This window comes from Lontra canadensis, unplaced genomic scaffold (genome assembly GCF_010015895.1).
Source record: "Lontra canadensis isolate GAN:19392208 unplaced genomic scaffold, GSC_riverotter_1.0 scaffold153, whole genome shotgun sequence".
NCBI classification, from domain to species: domain Eukaryota; kingdom Metazoa; phylum Chordata; class Mammalia; order Carnivora; family Mustelidae; genus Lontra; species Lontra canadensis.
Window position 1 is genome coordinate 1,134,217 of NW_022631147.1, and position 18,293 is coordinate 1,152,509.

Here is an 18,293-nt window from a genome sequence, read left to right on the forward strand (position 1 = left end):
AGAAAGCAGACACTTTCTACCCCCAGATAGCTTAGCAACATTTAAAATGGAATTTGTTTCTCCCTAGTTCGAGAAGCAACTCTCAACATGTAATTACGATCAAAGAAATTTTTTTTAAAGAAAAGGTTGGCAAGCAGTTAAGTGTATCATTGATTTTGTTCCAATTTTAGTATGTGTGTTGCAGAAGTGAGCAGTATCACCGATTTCAGGATAACAGATCCATGTGTGTGTCTCTCTTTGCCCCATTCTCCTTTTAAGAACGTGGAGATATTACACTTGCAATTATTAATTTCAAGTGTTTGGTTAGAGCATCACATGGGTTTATGTCTGTGTGAGATGATGTAGGAGAAGTCAAAAAAAAAAAAAAAAGGAAAAAAACCGTCCCTTCTAAATGTAGGAGGGTAACAGTAGACTCCTCGGCCTAGTGGACGGCACATCATGAAGGGTTAGTGAGAGTCCAATCCTTTCCCGCCCACCTTTTCTCCTTAGAAGAGAAAGCACGCTCCCGAGGGAGGTGTGGGAGGTGGTATTCTGAGGAACACAGCTGATGGTGTGCCCGAAGAAGGGCCAAAGCTTAAAGCCCCAGTCAGAAGCTGTGAGGAAACCTACTTTTTTCCATGCCTCCTGGGTGACCCATAAAATGAGAATAAAACCTGTCTTCTGTGCAATAAGCTAGAGACTTTTTATGCTCTAAGAATAAAAAGAGCTATAGAAACGCAAAGCTTTATTTATTACTAATACTCAGCAGGGACTAATTCCCATATGGACATTTTAGGGCCTGAACAACTTGGCAAGGGCTCTTCTGCCTCCCTCCAAGATTAAGCTCCTCATCTCTGGGAACATCAAAATCAATCTGCTATGGTAGCTTGAAGAGTCCTTATCCATCAGGCCCTAAACAATCTACTATCTCTCTTCAGAGCCAAAGAAAAAGCTTTAAAATCTTCTGTGACCTTCCTCTCGTCATGTTTCGCTGAAAATCACAAAATGTTCATTGGGAAGCACAGGCAGGCATATATTCTGCTGGTTGAGTCCAAAAGAAAAACCAGGAGCTGGGATAAATGAAGTGTTACAGGAAATCTGGGCCACTTGTGGACTCCTAGAACAACTATCCTCTAGAAAGTAGCTATAAATACCTTTAGAAATAATTTCCCTTCAAAGGCCCGGGGAAAACATGCCAATTGGATTTTTACAAATGAAAGGTTTACTTTGTCTGGTAAAAGAAAACCTTTACTTCCAAAGGCTGAAAGGCCTAGGCAGGGCTGGGCAGGTTAGTCTGTGGGGTGACACTGCCACCTGGTGGCTGGCATCCACGATGGCACGAGGCGCTCAGCAACCGAGAAACCACTGTTCAAAGAATAACCAGGGCTATTAATAAAAAAGAAACCGAGTTTCCAGAACAGCCCTTCCTACTGAGAGGCTAATTCTTGTAAAAGTGGCCCCATACATGCAAGAAAAAATAATTTAAGCTTGGAATTTACTGTGTGATATGAGCAAAAGACTTTGTCTCTCCACTGGATTCTTAGTACCAACTATACTGAAAGATGTGATAAAAAAAAAAAAACCACATTTCCACTGAAGAAAATTCTGAAACATTTTACTTCATATTATATATACTTTTTTTTTTTTTAAAGGCAGAAACATTTAGGGTAACACCATTGATGCGAAAAAACCTTGAGCCACAGGACCTTGAAAATCAGTCTTAAAATGTTTTGCTTTACATCGTCTTTTTCATGGCTGCTTGAGTCATGCTGAAGAGATAAGCTTCATAGATGATATTTAAGAAGTTGTCATCGTTCTGGAAAACAAAATCAAAAGACCCAAGGGAATGTGATTTGCTTGGCAGAAACCAAAGGAGCAGAACTGCTGTGCTGACACTAGGATGCTCATCTCTACCAGTCTGCTCCAACAGCTGGTAGTTCTTCACTGCATATGGGAATCTTTTTTTTTTTTTAAGATTTTATCTTTTCATTTGAATGAGAGAGAGAGAATGAGTGGAGAAGAGCGGCAGAGGGAGATGGAGAAGCAGACTCCCTGCTGAGCCAGGAGCGTGACCTGGGGCTCGATCCCATGAGATCATGAGCTGAAGGCAGACGCTTAACCATCTGAGCCACCGAGGCGCCCTGCATATGTGAGTGTTAAGTGCAAATGGAGGCAAGGGCCGGAGTCAGCCGCTGGTTTCCAACCATCAATCTGGGAAGCAGCAAGGGCTCATTACATACAGTCCAGATGGGTGGCCCAGCCACATGGCAGAATGGAATGAGGTTCACTCAAGAAAAGCCTGCGTCTGTTGTGTGAAAAGGAGGCTGGGTTGGGAGGCAATGATCCAGATCAAGGGTTCTCCAAGTTTGGTTAGGAGATTGCTGGTGCTTCTTAAAGGTCCTCCGAAGTCTCCCACAAAGTGTATACTTTGCTCTTGACATTAGTTAAGATTTACTTGCAATATGCCACATTTATCTCATCAAAACCTGCATAATTCCCCCATCAGTTACAGAAAGCTTTTGGTGTTGGCAAGTGGGCAGCCGTGAGACTGGTAGGCTCTGGGTTCCTCTGCCTGGCTAAGGGCTGACGGAGAATCATGGGTCTAAACAGTGGGGCTCTTGGTTTTTAATTCTAGAGACTTCTCCCTCCCACTCAAATCCTTTAAAGCTTTAGCAATTCACCCACATTTCACATTCCCCCTTCATTCCCTCTTAGCACCCCACGCACAGAACTAGCATTATTCTCATGCAATAAAACAGAGCAATGTTATCCCAGTTTTTCCTTATCCCACCAAGTCCCTGTGCGTGAGACTGTGTCCTATCGACAGGCAAAAGCTAAAAACAGACTGCCTGAGTGACTTCCAAGAGTTCATCAGGAAGACGATGTCTACAACACGGGGAAAAGTAAAGTGTATGCAGAGAGCGGAGGGAACATAAATGTAATTTTCCACCTAGCAATAGACAGGGCCTGCTCTAGACTTTCAGAGTCTTGGCTCCTGTACAAAGATCTATGGAACCATGTTTTTAAAATGGAATGAACCAGAAAAATGTGAAACTTTTCGATTCAAATTTAAGGTTTTTTTCTTTATTGCTCATGAAAAAAAAGATATGAAGAAGAAGAAGAAGAAGAAGAAAAAGAAGCAGCAGCAGCTTAAAGATTGTTCTAAGTTCTTACAAACTTACCAGGAGTGGGCTGACTAGGTGGGAAATACTTTTATCCCAATATTTGTTCGTGGATTAGTATGGCCACCCATGTGTGGTTGATCTTTATCGGACTGCTAGTCTGCTTTCACACTCAGACACTCATTTCTAGCCCCCGCGCCTTCCCTTCTCTCTAAAATACATGACCTTTAAATAGTTTTTTAATAACAGAGACCAGTCTTTTCAACTAGGATGAGACAACTGCGAAGTGCTAGGCAGCCCTCCAGAAGTCTGCTAAAGCGTAAGCAAAGTACCACAAAAGGTTTCTTAAAGACTGTATCAAAAAGACACCTAACTGTTCACCGAGGGGCCTAAAGTCTGTCTGGGTGAAGGTGCCCCACTTTTCAAGCCCTCGCGTATATTTTCCGGGCATGCTTCACTAGGTGGACGGCTGACCAGCCTCCTCCTGGGGGCCCGCCCCTCCCACCCCCGTCACTACCGCGGCCCCCAGTTCTGTGCCAGGGAAGGAATATTCTGCAGCCAGACTGGGGTTGAATCCTAGCTCTGCTGTTTACTAGCTGTGACCTCAGGCCCGTCCTTTAGCCTCAGTTTCCTTGTCTCTAAAACAGAAAAAAAAAAAAAAAATAGGGTTGTTGTATAAGGATTAAATGCATCAATGTAGGTGAAGCCTGGCACAGAGCTCTCCAAAAGTGTCAGCGATTACATGGTGAAGACCTCACAGGGCCGAGCCAGGCACATGGCTCACAGAGAAGTCCCGGCCCTCCATCCTGTCCTCGTTAGTAGGTTTCAGAATTATTTGTAAAATATGCCCTTTGGAATCCCAAACACAACTCGCTGCCCCCCCTGCACCCTCCTCCTGCAGCAGTCCGTGGGAGCCTGCCCCCGCCCCCTGAAATGCCCACTGCTTGCCCCACATGAATTTGATCTCTACTGCCTGCCTGCCGGTGAGCTGTCTGCACGCCGTGGGGCACCTGCTCATGACACAGCACGAACTTCTTTCTTTTCTGGCAGGTGACAGTTTGGAGGACTCAGTCAATCCTCCATCCTATGAAATCCTTGATGTTGGGAGATGCCCAAAGCCACGGCCAGTTAACTGGGCACAGAAGCCATGCGGTTTAGGTTGAACTGTCACGCGGTCTCTTTATTCTCAGGGAGGACTAAGCAGGCATTGGCTAACTGACACTTTCTTTCCCCGTGGCAGCCCCCCAGTGGGCAGTGCTGGTAAAGGAAAGAAGGGAGAGAACGTGGCCCTCCTACCTGAACGAGGTACAGCAGGGCTTCCTGGAGCTGGAGCTTGGTGAGTGGGCTGCTGGTGACCATGGGGGGCTCCGGGGCCGGCAGAGGCAGGAGGAGGCTGGTGGAAGCGGCAGCAGTTTCTTGGCTTCCCAGGGGCAAGGGCCCGGCGTCTCTCTCCTTCGGTGGGGCGCAGGTGGGTTGTGTGAACACCATGGGGGACATGAGCAGAGAAGGAGCCCGTGTGGCGGGGATGCGCGGAGGCGAGGCGGCCTGCTCACGGCAAATACACACAGAGGGCAGCGGTAAGTAGCGGCTCATCAAGATCAAAGGGAGAGGGAGAGTGAGGTCCCTGGCTGGCAAGCGTGGAGATAAGTGGGTCTCAAGAGTAATCGTTGCCACTCCACGGGGTTGGGGGGAGGGCAAAGATGCAGGAGCCTGATTCCTGGTCGGATCTCCACACAGGCTCCTTCGTCATCATTACAAAGCAGCTCAGGTGGTCTGTGCTGTGACTGTCACCCCCCTAGCACAGGAAGCTCGCCCCCTGAGTAAGATTTTTATCTTTCTGGTTTCTTACCATCACTTGGCAGCCTGCATTTAAGTCTGCTGGCCTTTTCCCTGGTTGTCCCTAGTCTGACCTCAAGCTCCAGCAAACCCCCGGGAGTTGCTGCACTTGCTGGGGGCACACACACATTTACTCCATGTGGAGGATGCTTCCCAGCCTCTCCGCCTGCTGGCTCACTTCTCCCTGGGAGGCAGGCACGCTGACCAGTGTTCACCACTCCTGCGTCCCTTCCTGAGAAGACGTCCCCGCTTGCGGACAGCATACACTACTGGTGTCTCCAGCTCAAGTTTTGGGGTCCGGGAGGGCTTGTTGTGCTCGGCACTGCCAGTGACTTGTCTGTCCCCGAGAGCATGTCTACCTCACTTGGCTAAAAATCTAAAACCAAGTTTTCCAGTAGCTTTTCCCGTTATGCAAGTGACATTTTGCTCTTCGTCTGACTCCTACCGCTAGCTCTCATTTGCTTCTAATGCAGGTGAGAAAAAAGAATGTTACTTATCAGCCTTCTAATGCTCCCAAAAGAACTCACGAGAAGGGGGCCATAAAGGCCCGCAGTCTAGAAGCTGCTGTGATTTCACCTCCTCGGTATGTTTGTAGGCAGAAAGAAGCTTGGAGGAAGGTAGGTTGCTTGTTTCCTTTAACTGTCCCTATCTGTCATAGGGAGCCAGGGAGCTAGAATGGATGCCGCCCCAGCAGGGTCCCAGCACCCGCCCCGAGGAGGAGCGCATGGTCCACACCTGGGTGCTCAAGAGAAATGAGAAGAATTGTGTCTGCAGAAGCCGATGTCAAAGTACTAACTCCAGCTTCCCAGTGTCCCAACTAGTGTCCTAGTTTTCCTAGTGTCCCATCCCGCCAAGAGAAAAAAAGCAGGTATGAAAGAGAGGGGACACCATGCAGTGAAACAAGGATGTGGGCAGCTAACAACCGTTCCTTTGTGACTGTAATAAATAAAGAACAAAAACACTTTGACTCGGGCTCTCACATACACAAAGACTTGTGCTATGTGCCCATCATCTTTGTTTTCAAAAAAGTGAAGGCTTGTTGAGGAACTGTTGTAAGCTACTTGCCAAAACATGACAAAAGGACCAAGGATGACATCTGTAATAAGCAGGGAGAATGTCTTAATTATTAAACCCAATGCCTTTTCAATGAATTTGTACCAATCCAAATGGGGAAAAAAAAAAAAAATCAGTCAGATCTCCAAATGTTCCTCACAGGCCATCAAATAGCTGTGGTTTCATCGCTGTTTCAAGTTACTGATACATAGAGAGCCACCTTCCTTGAAGGACAGGGTGTTTCTAGAACTCACCGTATTTCCCCCTGACTGGCACTCTGTGTGTGTGTGGTGGTGGTGGGAGGGGGTGGAGGGTGAGTTAGATGGCATACTTACTTACTCCTCTCTTGATCTTCATTAAGCTACAGTGGTGATAGAAATAAAAATAGCCTGTATCTTTGAGGAGGTGATACGTTTTTCCTGTTGACTTCAAGCACCCCCACCCAGGACCATGTGCCTGCAGAGGGGGTGAGTACGTAAGCCTCATCACAAACGATGAGGTACATGCCCTCAGGTAGCACAATGCCTGGCATGTAGTAAGTGCTCAGAAATATTTACTGACTAAATAAATAAATAGTAATGATTTTAAAATAAGAAGAAGAGGTCAGATGTCTGGCATCTCAAATGATTTCAACGCAGACGGGAAATGTTCACAGTCAAAGATTCGGGCGTTTTCTACACGTCTCTGTTGTTTTCCGTGTCTATGTGTTTGTCTCAGACCTTGTAACACTGTGAAGATTTAACTTGACAAAGAAAGTACCTCCTAAGGGAGGGGAGCCCCCAGATGGCTAAGCAAAGAAAAGACTGTCTCTCCAGGAGGAACGTTATGGGGATAACAAGGTGCCAGATGTGGCTTGTGGTACCCTGTCCTACACGGAAGCATCCCCAGAGCACTGAGGCTGATTCTAAGTCTCATCAAGTATTTAAGAAGCACTAGAGCAGTACAACCCCCTGCTTCTCCCCCTGCACCCTCCTGAAGATATCTACCTGAAAAAGAGGAGTCTGCTTTTCTGTGCCAGCTGTCTTGTCCATCCAGGACTCCAGAGCTTTCTGTGTCCTGGAGCCCTGAGTTACCACAGGAAACTTGGCTGCCAAGGCTGGTCGGTTAGACGTGTGCAGCTGCTGCTCCTGCTGGACAATCTGAAGCTTCTTCAGTAACTCCTGAGGGGAGATCACTCCAGAACTGCTAGTCTGATTGCCAGAGTGGGGAAGCATGGGTCTTGGGTGTGTGGACGGCTCTTTGCCATGAACCTGGTGTCTTAGTGGCTGAGCTGGAAGGGAGCCATTGAAATACCCTGCCTGTGCCTGAGCCTGCCCCTTTATTGGGGCACCAGGGGTGGCAGTGGGGAGGGTGGTGCTGAGGTTTGGGACAGCTGAGCTGGCAGGGGCTGCTGTGCTAGGCTCATACTTGGTTGCTGGCCTTGGGCCACTCTGAAGCTTCTCCAACAGGCTCTGAGTTCCGGAAGCACTTTGTACCCGCTGAGAAGTTCCAACACTATGTGGAGACCCTGGCTGCACAGGTCCCAGAAAAACTTCTCCAGTGGAACGGGTATTGCCATTTCTGCAGGGCCGGTTCTCGGGCAGCTCCGACAACGGGTGGAGGTCTGCACTCCGGACCATGAGTTTCTGAATGGCGGGACACAGCTGCTTCTCGAGGGTGGGCGAGTATCTTCTGGGTTCCTCATAGGAGAGGGAGCGTACGACCCCCTGCCTAACGGGAAGTGGCTCCTGTTGCCGCTGCTGCTGGTGGATGGTCAGTGGGGACCCCACGGTTTCCTGACAGGTGGATTTGTCCTGCTTCCCAAAGAGAGCTGTCAAGGACAAGTGTTGGGGCTCGGGGTCTAAGGTCTGGAAAAAATAAAAATGTCTGAAAATGGGTCTACATACAATTTGTTATATGGTGGGCTAGGAAACATTACTAACCTGACTGAGCGTATCTTTATTTACATAGGATCAGTTACGGAGAATGAAAAACTTTATAATTCTAATCAATTTTACAAACGTAAGACCTCCTTTCCAGGTAAAAAAATTTTCACAGCCTTCTTCGCTCCCATCCCCCAGAGAGCAATTGTTTTTAGCACCTGCTCGTGGATGAAATAGCCCTTGATGGGCCTGGGGTTCACAGACAGGGGACCACGGTGGTGCAAAGTTCTAGATACTAAAATGGAAATAATCTCTTCAACAGGAAGTCTGCCTAACCCTGCAGAGTATAAGAAGATGTTGAGAACATACAGGAATATGGGGATGTCAGTAGCTTTTCGCAGAATTAGAGAAATTAAGGATAAGTCGTTTAAACTAACTTGATCCTTTCAGCCATACACCAGTAGCTTTAAAAAATCATCTCATGCATACATACAACCGTCCCTGGTCTGAGTCAGTCACAAAGCTACCTCCTTCCTGCCCTATAGCCCTTCCTGCTCCTTCTGCTGCTCTCCATGTTGTTGGGCTAAGAAAACATGAGCTTCCTTCTAACAGCAACATATTCCAGTTTCTTTATTAAAATAAAAAACTCTCATGGAAGGCAAACAATAAAAGCAAGCTAAGAGATAATTAGAAAAGACTTATCTTTTCAAAAATTCAATACAAGACTTTCATTAGCCAGTCTTTATGTCTTTCGGCTCTATGCTCATTTTCAAAATTGATTTAAACGAATTCCTTTAAAAAAACCCCAAACCCTTAATGAGGAATAACTATGGGAAGTGGAAATAGCTGTACTACATTGACAATCAATAATAGGACTTGCAGATTAACAATTTTGTTAATGCTGCACTATTCTGCAAACTATCATAGACTCATACCAAAAAATGCTATCATTTTCATATATTGAGATGCAAATACAATGATAACTCAGCAAGTCTACAGGGGAATTTTATATCACTCCTTAGAACCGGAATCCCATTCTATACACACAGTGCCCAGCACTGTAGCCGGGATAGAGGAAGTGCTCAGAAACGTGTAACTGACTGTTGTTGCTTTGGCTGTCCTCCTCTCAGTGGCCTTGGGAAACCAACCACCTACCTAGGAAGAACGCAGGCCTGGCAGGTAATACTCCTGTCAGCTCTGAGTGTTATGAGTTCACTGTTTTTAAAAAATACATTTCCTCTAAGGAGCTCAAGTCCACAAGAGATGAGCATGGAATATGGCAGATGCCAACATTAAAAATATCAACCCCCTTCTAGGAAGAATACATTATTAAAATGAAAACAATCTCCAAGTTGAAATCTCTCTTTCCTGGGTTTACCCTGAAGCACCTCTGGACAGCACTGGGCTCTCCCTTGACTATGCTCTGGGGAAAAGTTCTTTCACAATCCAGCAGGGAAACTGCAAATGGAAAGCAGAGGACTTCTTACCTGGCTGGGCCGAGGTATGCGCTGTTGCTGGTTTTCACTGGGCTTCACTGGAATTGGTTTGATGAGATTGGGGTTGTCATAGATGGCGGATGAACTGGTTATCTGTTTTGGCTCAGAACAGGTTTTACACTGAAATGGAAAAAAGCACCTCATTTTGGGTATAAAAGAAGCTCTCATCTTTTTAAAAGAACATAACTTCTCGCTCCTTATTTTATCTAATTGGTAGCTATTTTTTGATAGACATTCATGCGAAAAGGAAAATGACAATCTCCTCTGATATGAGGATATAAATCAAATTGCAGTTTAATTTTTCTTAGTTGCACAATTTCGGCGCCCTAAAGTACTACCGATGGCATTAGCCCTAAGACTGAGAGGCTCAGAGATATTTGGATATTTGAAAGGCTAAAGATATGCTTCAGAAGCAATAGTTTAAAAATATCTAGTCTAATGCTTTTCAATGACAAACAGTGATAGAAACAATTCTTTAAATGCCACGTCTGGATTACAGTATGGTTTTATTCACCCATCAGCAGTTGATTTAAAATTGGAGGGTTGTATCACCAAAACAACTGACCCGTTTTGTTCTACAAACCAAAAAGTAAAGCTGACTCACACCACTGCCTTAAAAATTACTAACATCCTCTTTATTTAATAGATGGCTTTTAACATAAACAGAATAATTCATAATAATCTGAATAAAATAACTCTGAGCATTCTGAGCCACTCACTACAAATTAGAACTTCACAGAGAAAGAGATGAGAGACAAGACCCATCATTTCAAATACTGAATCATTATCATACATTAATCTAACCAACCATACAATCGCTAACACAGTAGGATTCATGACACAAAGAACACAGCGATGACGGCGGTATCTATCTGGTTAAAACACCAACTAAAACTGAATATAAAATCATTACCTTCTATTATATACTCTCCATAGCATTGCTAGTTTCAACCGTCAAGGTCTCAGGTAAGAAAATATTTCACACTGTTCCTGACATGGAATGAGACATAAACATAATCTCAACCCCCAGGAACCCAGGGCTTCCAGTATGTTTTACAATTACTGGGTTGTATTTTCTAATTCAAGGATGTAGGAGCATGGGTCAATCACCACCAAGTTCACTTGGACTTGTAAAGTTAATTGTACAAAAGACTAATCATTTTCTTCCAAGAATTCTATCAGTAATTTGGATATTTGGCACTAGATGAAGTGGGATGTGAAATCCCACTGTGAGTCATAAAATGTTATTTCTTATTCTTAGATGAATGCTGGTGGTTAATGGTATGGCTGCATGAACTAACTGGCCTGGCTTTCCAAGGCAATAACCAACACAAGACACTTAAAAACAAAATTTTAGCATGAAAGTCTTTAATTTCTGCTTGCTATAGAAAGGAAAGTGGATGCTCAGATTACATTCACTGAATGACCCTGTCTGTATGTTTTCTTTTCTTTTTTTTAAGATTTTATTTATTTATTTTATTTACTCACTTATGAGAGAGAGAGAGTGCAAAGGGCAGGGGAGAGGAGCAGAAGGAGAGGGACAAATAGACTCTGTGCTGTGTGTGGAGCCCGATGTGGGGCTGGATCTCATGACCCTGAGATCCCAACCCTGAGATCACAACCTCTCTGTGTTAAGAGACCTTGAATCTCAAACAAAGAAAAACAGATTTTTCCCCACCTTCCCTATACATATACCCACACGGGCTGAAAGTCTGCCCTGTCTCCTGCTATGCATAAGCCCTAGATATCCTTTCTAAGTAAAATTGCTAGAAGCTGTTTTCTATCACTGAAGCCTTGCTTTCATGTAAAAATTGCTATCAAATTGCTCAGAATTAAACATCATCTACCTCAATAGTTCATAGCTCATTTTCCAGCTGTTTAATTTTCTATGCTTCTCCTGACCCAAATAACTTTAAGATACTTGGGGGAAAAAAAAAAAAAACAGAGTTGGAAAAAGTGTATAATAGATTCTCCATAGAGATCCTGAGGCACTTCTTTAAAGCCTTAAAAACTGTGTCACATGATCCCATTTTTTCACACACAAACACAAACATATGTACTCATGCCAAGAGAAGAAAATACACTGGAAGAAAATACACTGAAAGCATTAAAAGTAGAGATCTTTGGGTTACAGGATTATGGATATTTTTTATTTCACTTTTCTACTTTTTTGAATTTTCTCACTGAGCATCAAAAGACACTCAGTAATTTCTTTAGTTTTATAAATAAGTCACAGTATATTGAAAGAGAACTATTAACTCTTGCCTTAAGCCACAAAACACAAAATAGTCCACTTTTTTTTCTGCATACTCAGAACTTAACTACATGGCCAAAGATCTTTTCTGGCCCTGGTTCTTCCTCTTACTGTGAGTTGGTGGTTTTACTGTTCATTTGCATCTCAACCAGGAGTCTAATAGGGAGGAGGTAAAAGGATGTGAAGTTCAAATTAACACCATGCTGCCTTATAGCAGATTCACAGAAAATTGTTTCTTGGGGGAAAAACATAAAATATTGGCCAAAATAAGGTTTTTAAATTATTTTATTAACTTCACCTAACAGTTGCATCTGATGTCACTAGGCTTTACTTTACCAACAATATACCTCTAGCTGAAATTTTTCCTCCTCTTATTGTTTTGGGTTTTCATAAACTGAAGTATTTTAAAGTTGGCAAGAGCTCAGAAGTCACTGAGTTTAATCTATACTCAGAAAAGTGACATATTTTTTCCTAATAGCCCAGTATGTCCCCATGCAGTCTCTTCCTGAATACTCCTGGTGATGGGAGAGCCATTTCCTTACACGAGAAATCCCAGGGAAATCCTGTCTTCTTCTCTTTTGCCTCTGTGTTCCCCCTCTCCCATACCTCAGAGGCATTTTACTCATGAACTCCACATTTTCTGAAATGTCTGTGTGTGGGAGAAGAGGTTACACGAACACAGGCAAATATAAAGCAGGTCTGCACAATGCAGTGGAAGTTCATGGGGAAGCATATACATCAGGTTGTGCAGATCAGAAATAACAGGATGGGCAAAGCCCATTTGAAATGGGGCCTGAAAGAGTGATCATACATTGACAGGTAAAGAAGGAGAGGGGACAGCATGGGAAGAAAGCCATGAGGCCATTAGAGGAGGCAGCACTGTTACTCCACTTTGCAGGAGTTTCAAATATTTGTAGAGGGGAGTGTGGGGAGAAGGTAGAGAGGTTAGGAGAATAACCTGGGGCTACGTTATGCAATCCTTGAGGAGTCTGAAGGTCCATATGCCAGGCCATGAGAAACCAAGAAGAATTTAGACCAGAGAAGTAACAGGTGCTCCTGGAAGGTTACATCCTCTGGCTGTTAATGGCAGAAGGGATAATTTCTTCTGTTGTTTATCACACAGTTGGAGCAATTAATGTTTTGTATATAACATGTATTTGATTTTATAGAAAAGCAAGTCTATATACCGATTAAACACCTGCACTTTATGTCAACATTATAACAATCAATCTGGGGAAGCATAATGATGAATAGAACATTGCTTCGACCTCAATAAGCTTATGGTGGGAGAAACTGACTTAACTGTAATAAATGAGGAAGAGCAAAATAAATTCTAAATAGTAACAGACTGGTGAGTTCAGTGGAAAGAATAATTAACCTGAATGAAGAGATCTGGGAAAACTCCGTGTAAAAGGTAGAATTTTAACTGGGCCTTGAAGAATATGGAGATTCTGAAGGGCAAAGAAAGTGAGGGAGAAACACGGCAAGTTGCAGGTACAGTTTAAAGTGATGGTTTAAGTCTCTGAAACCACGTATGAGTGTTTGTGTGTGTGTGTGTGTGTGTGTGTTCTGTGCTCTTTTGTGAGACAGTCAGGTGCAGCTAGAGGGGAGACACTGGAGAGGCTCAGGGAACAAATATATTTATAGGTCTTAGCAACAAGAGGCCACATGGGAAAGCCTCAGGATGGGCAGAAGACAGAAAGCAGGGGCTGGGGGGAGCCAAGACTAGAGCCTCTACTGGGGTTTCTGCACTTTGGGATTGGCTAGTCTGGACACTTCTCAGTAGGCTTTAAACTATAGGGTGATCCCTAGTCCTGTGACCTGAGATAATTAAGGCTGAGGAATATTGTCTCCTGGGGTGCTGGGGGCCAGATGAAGAAGGGATGGCTCTGGATGGCTAGTTTGCATGGCAAAGGCAGCCTCTGACTGGGCCCTTTGCTAGCTCTAAGAATTAATTAGTCCAGGGGAACCTGGATGACTCCGTTGGGTAAGCAGTGAGCTCTTGATCTCAGCTTAGGTCTTGATCTCAGGGTTCTGAGTTCAGGCCCTGTGCTGGGCTCCACGCTGGGCATGGAGCCTACTTATTTAAAAAAAAAAAAAAATTGTCTAGCCCAGGGAGGAGGATTCTGGCCCCAACCAGATGACTTTTAAGATGTCAAACATCATAAAATAAAAATAATACAATGTGTGTGTGTGTGTGTGTGTGTGTGTGTGTGTGTGTGCTGGGAGGAGGGAAGGAGGAGGAAGAAAGTAATTTTTGTTCAGTGTATGCCTTTTTTATTTATTGGCCATTGTTGTGCTGTCCTCACAGAACCCAAGTTCCTGGAGGGCAAAAATGTCACCATTTGAGACTGATCTTTAGGGTGCCTAACATAGTACAATTAGGTAAAGTATAATTAACTGATAGTTGCCAGGTTATTAGATGTCTTTTAACAGCTGCTGAAGAATTAAGCAAAATGGAAAACTAATAAAAAAATCGTTGTTACTGACCGCATCTGGGATTGAAGCACTTCTGTCCAGGCCCTCTGATTGAAGGACAATGAAACTGTGATTAATTCATATCCATAGACATTGAGTCAATCAACAACCATTTATTTAGCACATATGTGCCCGGAACATTGAAGGAGACTAGGCTTATGAAGAAGAATACAGGGTGTTTGTTCTCTGTGCTCAAGGAGCTCACAGTCTACCCATCAAGGGCAAGCCAACCATCAAATCAAAGCCATGCTGGAGAAAACTGGCCAGTTGTCCTTTAGCATGTCCCGCTTCATTCAGGACTTTTCTGATTGCTTCTTTGTCATGCCGTTTGTTTTCTGCCTGCCCCTCTTCCCTTTCATTTTTAGTAAATTAGTTAAGTTTAAGAAAGCTCACAACGGGGATGGAACTAGAGGGTATTATGCTAACTAAGCAAACTACGTCAGTCAGAGAAAGACAAATACCATTATGATCTCACGTGGAATTTAAGAAACAAAACAGATGAACATAGGAGAAGGGAAGGAAAAATAAAATAAGATGAGAACAGAGAGGGAGGCAAACTGTAAGACTCTTAACTCTAGGAAGCAAACTGAGGTTTGCTGGAAGGTGGGATGAGGTAATTGGGTGATGGGTACTAAGGAGGGCACTGGATATAATGAGCACTTAACTAAATTGAATTTAAATAAAAAATTAAAAGATTCAGGATCAACAATATATATTTCAAGATGGGGCTACAAAATCCACATTATATCACATTAGAAGACACACGACATCTGATTATTCAACCTTTAACGGCACTGGTCAGTGGGCTCACGTGGTGGTAGACTGATTTTCATGGGCAAGTTTCCATCAACCTTTCTAATATTTACATTACTAACGATCATCACTTGAATCGCTTATTTTACTAGCCTGGTTTTAAGTTCTATCATTTCATCTACACTCAATAGCTGGAATTCTTTGGTAGAGAAGACTTTACCTCATCAACTGGGATCATGTGGCTCCTCTGAAAATTTGTATCTCCTGGTCAGACAGGATAAATGTTTAATTCCTTCCCATTAACTACCAGTTTTCAGAGGAAAGAGCTGGTATCTTAGTACCTCCAAGAACAGCCAGTAATTACTTTTTGTTCTATTTTACATTTTTGTTCTGCTTGCTCACTGATCGCCATGAACTCAGAGCTTATAGGAGCTCAGTGGGTTTCAATCTACTGTAGTCTTTCTTGCTGATGCCATTTCTCAGTGGCCTCTTCGACTTGACTGCTATGCCCCTTTCATATCACTCTTGTTTACTTGATTTTCCTAAACCCAGACATGGAATTGGGAATCTCTTTAAAGAGCTCTGCTACTTTTGGCATGAGGGGGAGAATAGTATTTAGAAACAATAATCTGGGGGCCAGAGGTGCTTGCTGCTCCTGAGTTGTCACTTATTTCTAGGTCTCTTCAGGGAAAAAAGTGAGTAACTACATATTTAAGAAACAAAAATATGAACTAACTCTTACATTCCAACTTAAAATTTAATGTTAGATGGTTTTAACTTAATATCTTTTTACAATGAATGTTTTGTTCTGACCGCATAAACATACTCATTCATTATATCCACGACAGCTAAAAAATTACAATGCCAATATTACCATTAACAATGAAACCACTGAATGAAGTTTACAATTTCTTTGCAGTTCTTTTTGTCTAAGGGTATTCAGTCCAACTATGGGGTTCTGAAGTCACTCCCCAATTTCTTTTCCAAGTAAATATGTCATAGTATGATATTCAGTTATGTAATGCTTATTTCAGCTGGTTTCTAAATTCAAGGTTTTAACTGTCTTTTGTTCTCTTAATTTTCTTTTTTCCCATGTTTCTAGAGAGTGATAATCTTTTAATTCTCAATTTTTATAAAAGCAGTTTATAAAATTGAGAAATTAACCCTCCTGTTTACTTAGGTATAAACATTTCTTTTCACTTTGCTTGTGTTTTTTTAAAACCAGGCAAAACATTTATTTTTTTATTTTTATGTAGTTGAGTTAATTGCCTTTGGGTTTTAAGGCAGAGTTTATTAGGAAGACTTCCCCTTTCTAGATTACAAAGAAATTCATACACATTTTCTTCTGGTGTTTGAATGGTTTTATTTTTAACATTTATATTTCTAATACATTTGGGATTTATCCTGGTATAAATCCAATTTTGTATTTTTCCAAATGGCTGCCACTTGTCCCAATATCATTTATTTAAATATCCACTCAAACGGCTGATTTGAGATTTTCATCTTTATCATGTCCTAAATTTCATATACACTGGGGTGTCATTTGGACTTTCCCACCTGTCCTATTGGTCAATCTGGCTGTTTATGCATCAGTAACATCAAGACCATACAGTTTTAAGTGCTTACGGTTTAATTCCTTAATATCAGACAGGTAGAGCTTGTTCCCCCTTCTCTCCCATCCAATATTGCTCTTGTCAAGATTTTTCCCACTACTCTTTCTTACATATTTCTCCATATGAACCTGCTAGTCAACTTGTCTGGCTCCAGGAAAGAAGAAACCGTCTGTGTTTGTTTAGGAATCATCTTAAATGTGCAGATTAAATAGAAGTGAGTGCTTTAAGTTTTATCTTCTTATCTAAGATCAGGACATAACCTTCCCATTTGTTCAAGTCTATTTTTACGCCTGTCAGGAGTGTTTAAAAGTTTTCTTCATACAGGTTTTGCTCATTTCTTGCTAATTTTATTCTGAAGAATGTTATATTAATAGCTGCTACGGTAAATGGCGTCTTCGAGTAAACCTTCTGATTGGATACTGTTTGTATATAGGAAGGCTGCTGATTTTTTAGTCTACCTTTTAATCCACTTAAAACAAACGGTATTGTTTAGCTTGCTAAAAACAAATAGAGATTTAATTTTTCATTTGATTTTGTTTGGTGGAAGGAATAGCACTAACCCTTCTCCCAAAAGCATGTTACTGCTGTAGGATTTAAGTATGTTTCACAAAAGAAGACAAAAACTCACCTTGGTGTATTCATCTTTGGCCTTGGTGAGCATTCTTAAGATATCTACTTCCTTGCCCTCTCCTGAATTGAGGATCATTGGGGAGTTTCCTGTTCCACCTCCCTGATGGGCTTTCAACTGTTCATATTGAGTTAGGCTAGAAAAATAGAGGGGAAAATCCACACAAGAAAAACAAACTCAACACAAATGGCTTATAAAACCATCGAATTCCCATCCACATGTTTTTATCTTTGTTTTTTTAAGATTTTATTTATTTGTCAGACACACACACACACAGAGCGTGCACAAGCAGGGGGAATGGGAGAGGGAGAAGAAGGCTCCCGGCTGAGCAAGGAGCCTGAGGCGGGGTTCAATTCCAGAACCTTGGGATCATGACCTGAGCCAAAGGCAGACGCTTAACTTACTGAGCCACCCAGGCGTCCCCACTTATTTTTATCTTGTTATAGTCATAGTAGAAGTAAGACTGCTCAGGAAGTGAAAGAAGAAAAACGAGAGTTGAGGTCCCAAGTATAGTGACTACACGTATGAACCCAGGGGAGGGGTGGCCAAACTACGTCCTGCAGGCCAAATCCAGCACACCAAGTGTTTTTGTAAAGAAAGTTACCAATAGCCACACTCACCGGTTTATGTCTCATTTACATCTACTGGTGGCTTTCACACCATGATTGCTAAGCTGAATAGTGACAGAGACCTATGGCCTTGCAAGGCCTGAAACACTCACGATCTGTTTGTTTGTTTGTTTGTTTGTTTTTTCAGAAAAAGATTGCCAACTCCTCATTTGGAGCACTTGAAAGGACTCATTAATTGCTGAGGAAACCCAATTTAGGGTTCTCAAACACTGAGCAAACCCCAGGGCAAATCGAGATCCACTCCCCTTTTTTGTTTCAATGTGCCTTGTACTCAAAGCAAAATTGACCTCAGCAACTCAAATCCTATAATCCTCTGGCAAATTATAAACTGTGAAGATTTCATTCTAGAAGAGGGGGCGTTAAACAAACAAACAAACAAACATCCTCCCCCCCGCCAAAAAAAACCCCAGAGCAATGAAGAGTGTCTTCTGTTTTCCTGAAAACAATACAGGAGGGAGACCAGATCGCTCCTAGATGGTGCCAGGTGACATTGAGAAAAATACTTTTTCCTTCTGTGTACTTTGACTTTCAGCTCAAATTTTTATAACGGCCATGTCATTTATGGTAAAAGACACCTGAGAACTTAAGGG

General features: G+C 42.7%; 1 protein-coding gene across 1 annotated transcript in view; it reads right to left on the bottom strand.

The window, feature by feature from the left end:
• Positions 1-1,596: 1,596 nt before the first annotated feature.
• DCP1B (decapping mRNA 1B) overlaps positions 1,597-18,293 on the bottom strand; it is a 53,697-nt gene continuing 37,000 nt past the window's right edge. Inside the window, exons 5-9 of the mRNA XM_032844511.1 lie at positions 17,075-17,210; positions 9,340-9,468; positions 6,977-7,837; positions 4,398-4,646; positions 1,597-1,795 (exon numbers count right to left, since the gene is read on the bottom strand). Of these exons, the coding sequence (XP_032700402.1) occupies positions 1,715-1,795; positions 4,398-4,646; positions 6,977-7,837; positions 9,340-9,468; positions 17,075-17,210 (1,456 nt within the window). The 3' untranslated portion in view covers positions 1,597-1,714. The remainder of the gene's footprint in view (positions 1,796-4,397; positions 4,647-6,976; positions 7,838-9,339; positions 9,469-17,074; positions 17,211-18,293) is intronic.